The sequence below is a fragment of the Haplochromis burtoni genome, unplaced genomic scaffold (genome assembly GCF_018398535.1).
Source record: "Haplochromis burtoni strain Fernald_Lab_line unplaced genomic scaffold, NCSU_Asbu1 Contig_76, whole genome shotgun sequence".
Classification (NCBI taxonomy): domain Eukaryota; kingdom Metazoa; phylum Chordata; class Actinopteri; order Cichliformes; family Cichlidae; genus Haplochromis; species Haplochromis burtoni.
In genome coordinates this window covers 2006614-2018744 of record NW_024582437.1, presented here as the reverse complement: position 1 = coordinate 2018744, position 12131 = coordinate 2006614, and the positions used below count along the sequence as shown (strand labels likewise).

The window sequence follows — 12131 nt, the reverse complement described above, 5'->3', positions numbered from 1 at the left end:
TGCAGTGACACTCGTCCACTCTACATAGACAGAGCAGCTTTAAGTAGAGACATCAGTGGTCAGTCTCTCAACAATGTGGCAACCATTGTGCCCCCTCCCCTCTCATGTTGGAGACAGAAGAGGAAATCGCTCTATGTCAACCATGCAAACAACTGAAAATATCAAATAACACATGAAGAAGTTGTAAAAAAAAAACAGGACACAGCCTTTGTTGTGCACTGCTCGGGTTGGTATAGAGAAAGAGCTGTGACAGAGACACGCTGTTGGGCTCTATTCAGTGCTATAGTTGTGTATGGTTCATTCAGTACCCTCCTTTTCTACCAACAGCTATGCAAAAACACTTAAAGACACATCATCCAGGTCGCAGCGCATCTGGGTCAAACTACAAAGAGACTAGCAGCGTATAATGAAAAGCACAGTTGGCAGCTATTGTTGTTAATGAAGAACACAGCTACACCTTAGCCTGGTTTCAAAAATTTGTAAGTGGCATGTATTTTAATACTAGCTTTGAATCTGCCATATGCCTGGGCGATTAATCATGAAAGTAACGAGCATCACAGCAAACTTGTTGCTATCAGGTGGGGAATAGTGTAGCTAAGCATTAAAAAAACAAAACCAAACAGGGCTTTAACGGGCAAGATTTTACAAGTTCAGAACGAACAATGATGGCAGGGAAGTTTCTGCACTCAAGACACTCAACACATTGCATGATGAGGCCATGATTATGGTACCATGACTAAATAAAAGAGACAGGCCTGTTTATCTGACTCAAATGTGATTAGCAGCCTGGATGAGTGCCACGATGCTGCAGTAAAACTATAGAAAAATACTAAGAGCAGAAGTAGCTCTGTGCAGCATTTTTGTCTCCTTACTTTTAAAAGGAGTCCTAAAGTATCCACAAACCAGCGACTCTGCAGTCCAGTCTGTCAAAAAAATGACCCTTTTTTTTACATTTTAAAGAAAATTGACTTATTAAATGAAACTATTAGTTCAATTGGGATTAACACGCCAAATAAACCAATTACAAGGAATTGGACTGGAAGCACACAGTTTCTTGTGATATGTCGCCTTTCAGTGTGAACCGCTCTAATGTAATTACGACTACTGCTGACTTGGCAGGAACTGTACATCCACACTGATCTTGGAAAAACTCATCAACAAGCCGAGGCTATTTTCAGCTGACGTGAAACATTACAGATTTCGGGTCAGGAAAAGTTCATGAACACATTCATGGGTATTCTGAGAACACAAATCATGGGCTTTTGGAAAGAAATAAGACAATCAGTCGCGTGTGTGCCCCTGCGTTTCCCTGCAGAGTGAATAAATAATAAATCATCTTGCTGTCTAGCACAGGCGGCAAAGGGAAACGGGCACAAGCCACAGTGGGAGTTGGATCTGACACTGAAAGCATGTTTGATTGGTTTCAAATATTAAAGGCAGTGGAGGTTAGGTGGCTGAGCTATTGTTGTTTGTTAGGGATATAAAAGGATCATAAAGGCTCACTTTACACTGTTTCTATCTCAGATACTTCAGTATTAGCTGTACGGTTTTAAAACCTGTTATTTTGATTACTATAAACCTCATAAACTTGCACTGAAACACACTGTGCTAAGCAGTAGCAGGAGGTGTAGCAGAGATACTGACCTTTCCTGCGGCACAGCGAACCAGTACTCATGCTTCTTTCCCAGCTGGGCGTACTGCTGCATGGAGGCGCTGGCGTTGGAAACAAATGTCTTCTTCATAGGCTTCCCCACTCGCAGACACAAGAACTTGTGAGAACGATGCTTCCGCCTCTCAGCCAACCCTGTACCTGGACAAGTGATTGATCACATGGTCATAGCATACATATCTTAGCGTGGCTAAATGACTGTTTATTCTACCCTAGCTCTCATTCTTTACTTGAGTTTTAAATGGATCAAGCTGAAAAGAAATGTGTTAGCAAGAGTTAGAGTCAGGTCAGTTAGGCTTAGTTAAATATTCTGTATCCAATGACACCTTACAACAAAATACAGCTGCCTAACAAAGTCGCACACTCTTTTTATTAATGGCCTTATTTATGTGACCTCGTTTTCTGTCTTTTATTTACTGGTTACTTCAGCTGGCATTAGTGATTTTGTGGCAGAAACATAGCAGATGACAGAAATAAATAGAGTGGCACACTATAATTGATAGTGACACTGGGCTTCTGCTCATGGTGCATTATCATTGGCCTATTATGAGGCCACAGCCCTGCTAGCCCAATGAAAAGGGCCAGTGTAATATCACCACGGCAGTCATATGGTACGTGCTCCCGATCGGACAGTATGTAACTGGGAAATGATGACAGAAAATAAAGATACATTTTTCAAATGCATTAATTTGATTTGAATCTGCTTGTTTTGGTAGCCGCTGCTGTCACTTGTGTGGGCTGTGCTAATGCACACAGAATAAAAGGGCAGCCCTGCTGAGATGCCCGGGAATTAGAACTGCTTCTGCAGCTCAGCTCTGTGTGCGACAATAATTGCCAGGGAGAAAATGGTAAATCTTTCTCCCACTGTCTCGTCCGCCTTCCTCTCGGGGAGAGAAATCTGCTCGGAATCACAAGTACGTGTTCAGCCAGAGTGGGTTATGTGGACACATGTGAGTCAGTGATAGAGACAGACTCGAGGCCACTGTCGGATAACGAGACTGCTGCTGCAGTTTTTCAACTGATAATTGTCTACATTTTACAATCCATTTTCCAAATCACAGATGATTTTTTCCGAGGATCTCTTGAGCGCTTAATGTATTTCCCGACTGACATATTGCTGCAGCAAGGTAATCCATCACAGTGAACCCTCAGCTTCCTTTATAAAAAGTTACAGAAAGTCGAGCACTACATTTGCAAGCTGTCTCAAAATTGAACTCGAAAGCGAAAGCATAAGCCAGCGCAGACGCTTTAAAAACAATGATGTGTAGTCGTGAGTTGTTGCATTACAGTGGCTCCTGTTGAGCTGCCCGCACTCTAGACAATAACGTTAAATAAAAGCAACATTTTGTCTGCTTTTGAAGGCGAGGATACCATAATGAAACAAATGGAAAGCAGCGGCTGCCTGGAAGGTCATGCAGCATTGGAAAAACTAAGTGGGTAGGAATGTTACGTATTTCACTTCTTCAAGGCTGTTTTGTGTTGCACTTTATTATTTCTCTGGCATTTGTGGCCACAGAAAGAGATATTTTGTTTGGTGTGGGGAGACTTGAATGTAGGGAACAATGGCCCTGGAATTTTAGCTCAGTTATGGCACTAGCTACTTACAAAATATGAAAACCTAAACTTAAGAAAATGTATAAAATTGCAAGTATCATTAAAGCTTTTTTTCTTTTTTCTTTTTGACAGATGCTTTTTATAAGTTACCAAAAGGTATTTTTGATGTTTGGCATTGTCAGAACATTAGTAACCTATTGTATTATGCTTTTATCATGCCACTGAACACAATCATATTGATTCCTCCTTGTGGAGTTTGTCTAAATGAATGTGAAAGAAAAACTAGAGAAGGAGGTGAAAATGAATAACGCCTCTGTGAATGCCATCTCAGAAGGTGTTTTGATGTTGGGGTTTAATCGTCACTGTGTTTCCCCTTTGAGGGGGCAGGTGTGTTTGTGGCATTGTGCCGTTTGATAGGCTTTAGCTTATCGCCAAGGAGGAGTGGCCCGGACCACCAAAGCCAGAGATCAAAGAGCTGAATAAAGCCCCATAAAGCCTGGAAAGCTCCGCCAAGCTGATACCAGCAGAGACGATGCCATTTCCCTTCGTCTTTATATTCCAATTACTAGCAGCGAGGCAGAGCAGAAACGGAAAGGTTATCAGGAACTAACACGAGAGAAGCGATTCAGAGGCAGGTAAAGAGCAGAGAAACTCACTTTGATAGTGTTAAAAAAACGTGGATGCAGAGGTGCAGCTAAAAGACAACATGAGGCCAGATTCATGGTCTGAAATGTCTTGCAGCTGCAGCCTCAGGTAGAAATGATTCATTTCCTAACTGTAATAAGTCAGCATGTATGTTTACCCTCTGCAGAGTTCTGCACACCGTCCCTTTGCGTCTGCTCTGCATCCTCCTTCTCCTCCTTGCCTTGTTGCATAGTGTCTGTTTGGGAGGCATCTGCACCCTGGTTGGCATCCACCTGTGGACTGGCTGAGACAGAGGTGGTTTCTGTGGCACCAGTGGTGGCTGAGCTTTGGGACCCTGGGCGAGAGTTACTGCTGCTGGGACCCTGGGCCTGGCTAGTGGTGCTGCTGGTGGTGGTGGTGGTGTTATTGGTGGTCGTGGGTGTGCTTGGTGGCTTCTCTACGCTGTGTTGCTTGGATCCCATTGGGGACTGGTTATCGTTCTCTGTGGCAGTTTCTGATGGATTGTTCTCTGCTTTCGACACAGTAGGTTCTTCCGGCTGGCTGGCCGAGCCACGGGCACTGCCTGTGGTCTGGGAGCTGGCAGCCTCCACCTGGGTGATGGTTTGCACAGACTCTGTGGAAGCGCCAGACGATTTGTCTAAGCGCAGATCCTCACTGGATGCCTGCTCCTCCTCCCGAATGGGGGACAGCTCTGTCTCGGTGAAGACGTCTTCGGAGAACGAGCCCTCTGTGCTGCGTGGGGCTGTGCTGCCGCTGTCATTGGTCCCGGGCTCCTTCAGGCGCTGGTCTGGTTCCTTCTGCTGTGACGGATGTCTCTCTGCAGGCAGGGGCTCCAGGTCACTAGAAACATTAAGCAGAACATCACAAAGTTCAGCATGCATTCCACAGAGGGATCAAATCTTTACACAAATCCTGTTTGACAGACTGGGGCCATTAAGTTTGAAAGACGGGTGGCATTTCAAGTGTAAGGGTTAACCAAAAGGTTTTGAAGACCCAGGCTAAGGAATGTCAACTTCTGCTGCGTCTTTTTGGTCAGTGTTTCTAAAGTTTGTGTCCTTTAGCCACTTCTTGATCAACGATTACTTAAAGTGAATCTACAATTTGATGTGTTTCCCAAATAAAATCTCACTGAAATCTAATATTCACACACCATATTAGTAAATTCAGCAACAGGTTTCCTATAACTGCTCTTGTAGTTATAGGTTGTAATGTACTAATGAATGAGATTTAACTCAACTGGATAGTAAATTATGATGCGATCTCCCATCATTAAACTGATTTTGTTCACCATATTTGTGTCATGAAAATTCCCAAAGAGACCCTTGGTTAATCATTAGCCATATCCTGAATAAATAAATTGGTACAAATAAAAAAAAAGTTCTATGTCTCCTTTTTGGAGAGGTCAAGCGCAAACAAGAAACACTTGTGTGCAGCGTAACCAGCACAGTGTGCAGAAACCCATCCTGCAGGCACTTGTTGCTCAGCTGTGTAGTAGAGAGGGGCAGAGGGAGAGGAGACAGAGGCGACAGGCCACAGCTGAGAAACAGCTGGGTCTGGCAGAAAAACCAGCCATTTACCAGCATTATAACTGCTCCACGGGCAACAATCAACCAACTAACTACAGCTTTGCCCGGACCCTGCTACCACCAGAGGAAGCGTGGTGTTCAGGGTGGGAGAATAGCTCATCAGGGCTCATAATGCTGCAAAATATTTATCACTTAACTTCAGCAACACTAAACAACCAAAGTAAAGAAAAAAACCCAAAACAGATTAATCTGTGGGAGGAAACACAAGTGAATCGTTTGAAGTGGCTGCTTCCTCCCTGCATTGAGAGGTGAGCAATCACAATGTAGGAGGGCAAAGGCACACTTCATTAACCCCGCTGTAATTGCCGTTTCCTTTTTATTTTGGCGTGTAGGGGAAAGGAATTAAACTGTCGGTTGGCTGCTGATGCAATCTGACTATGGGTGCAGCAGAGGAAAAAACATTGATTACAGCGAGGCTGCTGCATTTCTGTCAGGGTGAAAGTAAGAGACGGACGCGTGGAAGATATTAAGTCAGAGTAAATGAACAGGGATTTATGTAGGAGGAAATCAGAGTTAGAGGCATTTATGGCTGCATATGCTTTAAATAATGACATCTGTAGTCCACAAGTCAGCTTCTAGTACAGCACAGCCTGCGCATACTGTACGTCTTTGTTTTCTCTTACTCAGGGACGGTCTCTCTGATCTTGGGGTCAGTGATTTCCTTGCAGATGGCGGCAGACTGCACCTCCTCCAGGGGACACATGATGCCGTACTCCTCGCACCCGTGGGCCTGTACCAGGGGGTCCATGCGGTGAGGGTCGAACATAATGTTGTTGGGCGTCACCAGCAACACCCCACTAACTGCGCCCTGAAAGCAACACAGAAAATAAAGGGAAAAAAGAGGGGTGGGTGAGGAGATCCATCACACCCTTTTTTTATACATCAAAGGAAGCACTTAGCATGTTATCCAGCATGAAAGATAATCAAAAAGCACTCTGCAATACAAACAACCAGAGGCCGAATCCATTTTAGACCACAAATGTCCTAAATCAAGTAGAATTATTGACTGCCAGCGCTGACCACTTCAGTGCTTTCATTTGGTACCTGGGAGTGAATCAGCTGCAGTTCGATACAATGGATCTGTGTGTGTGTGACAGGGGGTGTGGGTGTTCTTAAAGGTGAAATTTTTCTTCCCTGCTGTTCAGTTGTTTTTATTCACACTAATATCACAGCTCAATTTAGTCAGAAGAACTGCAAACACTAATTAAATTTGCCTCCATCACATTTAGAGCAGGGGCCTGGAATGTGAGGCAGGATTTGGGCTTTAGTAACGTTACTTCTAGATGAGCCACGGTGCTGCATACCTGCATACCCAATCACGTTTTACAAAGGTACCACCTGCTGACCAATCATCACCTGACCTGGAAGACCCCTCTATAGTTTCTAGAGACTTTGAACAAGTTTTGTGCTTTTCCCTGATGCAGTGTTAAAGCGTTTTTGCCCTATAAGCCTTCATACAGTGATATAAACCTAAAAGAGAACAGCTAAACCTTGATCATGTTGAATGCACTTTTTTTTTTACACATTTTAAAACCACCAGAGCTGCAGGTGAATACCGAAAGGCTGTCTTACACAGTATAAAACACAATAATTGACAGAATAGTCAATTGTAATCATAGTCAGATCTTCAGTGTTGTCAGCTTTTCTTCCTAGCTTTAAGTAGCCTTAAATAGTGGCTTGCACTTTTCCACTCAAATGTCTCTTAAGCATTTAGCCTGTGTCGTGTGTTTAACCTCTTTATATTTTTCTAATGTTGCAGTTTTCTCTCTTGATAACAACCTTGCATGTGGCTGCTTAGCCTGATTGCTGATGTTAGGGGTAAGTGAGCACAGATAATGAAAAGATATTCTGGGTATGTGGAACTTGCTTCGTAATCCCGGCCCCAGAAGACAAAGAAGACATAAACGCACTATTTAACCGTACTGGAGACCTTTTAAGAGCTTGAATTTAGAGAACACAGTTTACAGCCCTTCAAGGAGCCGCAAACTCCCTGCTTATAGACCTTCTGAGCAACATTAGCCATTATCAGCTGAATTAAACTACAGTGAGCAGGAGAGACACTTGGCCTAATGTGCTGCTCCACAGGGTTATTCATATCTGCCCACACAGGTACCCACGTCATCAGTATGTTCTATACTTTTTTATGTGCTTTTATTACAATTCATCTGTTTTCTTATGTTGGAAATAATAACAATAATAATAATAATCATAATGGAAACAACCAGGGAAAATGTAAGTAAATGCAAACACATTTTGGTGTAATGACTCTGATGTTGCTGAGGTTGTTAAGAAGGGCACAGCAAAAGCAACTAGAAGAGCAAAACAATATTAAAATGGACACAATGACTCACAGACAGAATTGCGCATTTATTTGATTCTGGTATGTTCAAGTGAAGGATTTGATATTTTCTTTGCTTAGTTCTTGTATAATTCTCAATTGTTGGCTTGAACTCTTAAAAAAAGCACTTGACCCTTGCACTGAGTAACTATACAATGGTGGTGATTAACAACAACTTCACTGAACATCATTTCCTTTAAACTCGTCTGATACTTTTGACATTTTCTGCTATTTTCTTTCTGAAGTACTGACCTCCTGCATCTGGCAGCTTGCAAATTTAACTTCTCGCCAGCCACCCACTTCAGACCTCTCGCTTCCTACTAATACTTTTGCTGTCAGCAATTGTGAAGTTGTGAACACTTTTAAATGGATGCACTGCTCTTTATATTCATAGCTCACCTTGCCATCAGTGATGTACTTGCAGTTGATCTTGAGGAACTTCTCTGTGAGGGCTTCTTCCTCCTCGGACGTGGATGACACCACTCTGGACTGGCGCAGGGCTGAAAACACTGGAGGGTGAATGGCTTCTGGTTTGGGAGGGCCATCAGAGTCCTAGAGGAAAGATGGGTGGTGGCACAGAGGGGAAATAGCATGCGTTAGACTGCTTCTCTGATTATTATGTGACCTTAAAGCAGAACTCTTCGGGCTTAGCGCAAAGACCTGGGACCAGATTAGCAAAAAAAGGTGTTGTCCTCTATTGATTGTTTTCCACTTTATAAGCAGAGTTGCATCTGTTTAAAATGTGCTAAGACTTAAAAATAGGGGTGTGGCCTCTTCAATTGGTAGATGTGCCAATATAAGGTGCTGTAGCTGACTGCTGTCTGCTAGCCTTCACCTCAGCTAATCTGCTTAACTGGACCTCTTGACTCTTTGCTGCCTTTTGAAGACTATTAGTGAAATGATCTGCTGTGTGGTACAGACTATAAAATTGGTGGTTTTTATGAGTTACTAAGCACTACATAGCAGATATGCATGCCCCTGTGTGGCACAAGTTAGTCAATAACTTAACGCTCCACTCTCGTCCATATACGGTCACCTTTGATTCCAGCCTAAAAAAAACCAAAACCAAAACCTGGTGATGGCCAAAATGACAACGCTGAGGCTTAAAAATCCAGATATTTGTAGTTGACATCATGATGGCTTCGCCAATCTTTTATATAAAGCTTGGACTGGTATACATGAATACGGTCTCTTTCATCAGGACTGTAATCATGTTGTCCAAATCTCTAAATAGGTTTCAACCAAGGAGACCATAAATGAAGAACAGGCATAGCTCGCTTCACTTGGAAATACATGGTGTAACTAATCTGTGCTTCGTTTCATCAAACTAATGTGTTTGAGTCCCTAAATGTATTATCTATATATAAACGGATATTTTCTGCACAGCGGGACAATCAGGTTAAAAGAAACCCAGCGATGAGTCAAATGAAAGCACCTCCTGTGTGCCTTCACATCACACGGGGTAATTATTTAAAAAACATCAATACGAGACTAGAGCTTTAATTACACACAACCCGATGTTTAGTTAGTGTAATTTTTATTAAAGACTAACATGCCCTTGAGTTAAGAGTGATGGTTACTTTTGTACAGTGGGGCGCAGTTTTAAAGAGAGCAAAGAGAGGCTCTTATTTTATTTATAAATAGATGGCAAAAACTTAAAAATACCCTTCACATGAAATAAAATCAGCATTCAGCTCTTAATATTGTACAGTCATGAAGTGATTATCAGACAGTAGGCCTTTCACCTTTACTAGAAAGGAGCAGCTGTGTTTTGAGCTTCTTGACAATTTAGCATTTCTAGGCTGTCTCTTTGTGCCTGTTTGCAGTGATCTTTGAGCGCTCTGTCATCTTTCTCATTCCTGTGTGTAGTACTTTTGCACATCTTTATCTCTCATAAGTAGTTTTGTATCCATTCAGAGTGATTCTATGTATCTCAGCATCCTTTGATTCATTCATTTCATTAAAGTAAAATGTAAAAAGCTAAATGTCAGCCAATACAGAAGTTTAGTCCAGGGCTGTGTGCAGGCTGTGCACAGTAGTCTTGTTTAGTAATCCATAAATGATTCCAATACCCATCACCTTCTTCCACAGCAGCTTCTTTACTCGTGCAATTAAGCCGAGGCAGTTCATGTGTAAAAGAGTCTACGAGTTTGGCTGAGCATGTGTACCGTGCATGAGAAGTAGAAAGTGGTTGTCTGTGGAGTGGAAAGTAAACTGAAGTTACCAAGTCTCAGAAAAACAAGACATCAAGCATGTATTTCAACATATACCCGCCTCCTGCATCCAGCCCCAACTGTAATAAAAAGGGATAAAATGTATAAAGGTAAAGACAGGGCTTTAATGCTAACCAGCAGACACGCGGAGCAATACATTAATGAAGCATTTGCAGACGTGCGGACGTAATTAAATAAATATATTTTCCTCATAACCGCACATTATTCTGGAGCCTGCCAGATGGCACGCAACCAAGAAGGAATTTCAGTTATGTCTCAGCTACTTTGGTCCTTTATGTAGTACAACGACATATACATTCTAAGGCAATTTTATTAGTGTTCTTTATTTACACCATGGTTAATGCAAACCACCACAGATGGCGTGTGTGTTCGGCCGGAAACACGAGGTGAGGTGGGATTGGTGAGTCTACCAGCTGCCTGTTGCCATGCAATGACCGAGCCATGGGGAGAGAGTAACCGGCGTGAGTCCACAGGGACAACTGTTAGTCTGATTAACCGCATATCATTGTCTGCAGGAAGGACTGTCTGAGCTGGGCAGAAAACAGCAGCAGAAGCAGTGGACACAGTAGCTGCTGTGGAGAAATAAAAAGGCGAGGAGGTAAAGAATGCTGAAGGCAATGAGGGGCGCGATTGGAGTGAGGACGAACAAAAAAAGAAGAGCTGGACGTAAGAGGAGTGTGTGGGCGTTATCATCAAGGGCGGATTTTGACCACGAGGGGAGGGCGTTTAGAGCCAGTGGCGAAGTGAAGAGCGATGAAGAGCTACAGTAGTGGCGAAGTGAAGAGCGATGAAGAGCTACAGTAGCAGCGAAGTGAAGAGCTTAGAAGAAGAGAGAACCCGGGCCTGGAACAACTGTCTGCTGTCCTCCTGACATCCACCCCCACACCTCTCCGTCTCCCAGTGCAGTCGACAAACAGCCTGCAGCTACTGACCCACACCAACACAAGCAGCCCAGACACTGGCAGCCAGGGGACGGCTGAGGGGGCCGGCCAATCTGTTACAGCCAAAACAAGCATCTCTGAAAGAGGAGAGGATGAGAGGGACTGAAAAATTTTAAAAGAGACATAAACAGTAGAGGTCGGAGCTGAAAATGAAAAAACGACATCAAAACAGCAAATAAATCGGATTCTCCGATCTGAGGGAGCTTCTGTTGTGGAATTTAAGATCTGAAGCGCAGCTGTTGAAATGAAGGAAACGTGTGGGAATTTAACCAGCTTGTCATCCACTTCAACTCAACACACCTACACCTACACAACTGCACTTCATCGCTTCACTTTCCAGGCAAGTCACTTCCTAGTGACTCATTCAATCTGGCCTTCCTGTTTCAAGGTTAAATATGAAAAGAGTAGGAGGCATTTCCACTAAAATAGACCAACTAGAACACACCTGAGCATACATGTGGTGCACACCTGGGCTAAAATGAGCAGATGCAGATGTCAAAACATGTCCTCCTGCACAGAAATGCGTAAAACAAACAGTCTCGCATAGCCCGTCATTAACTCTGGCACGTCTCAAAAAAGGGTGTTATGTGTCGGTAACAAAATTAACACCCATCGCACATCCCACACAGTCCACATGAGACTGAGGAATGAGAAGGCATGCTCGCTGTCCAACAGCTGAGACCAGTTGCTCACCAGGCAATATGAGGACAGATAATTAAGCTTTTGTGCTAATTTGAGAAATGTTTACTCATTTGAGGTGAACAACAAGCAAGCAAATACATATAAATATCATAAATGCAATAAAACAGTAAATAGTTGCTTGCTGTTGCTGGTGTGAGGATGTGTCCTTTCCTACAAGTCTGTACAGTGATTAAACATCGGGAAACGATCATGTGATCCAAGCATCCAATCATGTTTGATCACATCTAACCAAACTGCCAACTTCTCCTTTCTTCCCTGTGGTTCCTCCACGACTACCTGCACTGCTCATTCCTTCCTGCAGCATGCTGCTACTGGCTGCATGTTCCGCCTTCTCGCTCCAACACCCCACCTCCAGCTGTCTGCTTCCTTATAAACAAAACTTGTGATAGCACCTCTTAATTTGTAAAATGCACTCGTTCATGACATAATTGTAACCACCAAAGATACTGTATTTACAGTGAA

At 43.2% G+C, this 12131-nt stretch overlaps 1 protein-coding gene across 6 annotated transcripts in view; it reads right to left on the bottom strand.

Annotated features, from left to right (window-relative positions):
• oxr1a (oxidation resistance 1a) overlaps positions 1-12131 on the bottom strand; it is a 169062-nt gene that overhangs the window by 10757 nt on the left and 146174 nt on the right. For all 6 annotated transcript variants that reach the window (XM_014334212.2, XM_042221897.1, XM_014334211.1 and 3 more), the window contains 4 exons: positions 8192-8344; positions 6078-6262; positions 4026-4708; positions 1645-1810 (listed from right to left, as the gene is read on the bottom strand). In XM_014334212.2, the coding sequence (XP_014189698.1) occupies positions 1645-1810; positions 4026-4708; positions 6078-6262; positions 8192-8344 (1187 nt within the window). The remainder of the gene's footprint in view (positions 1-1644; positions 1811-4025; positions 4709-6077; positions 6263-8191; positions 8345-12131) is intronic.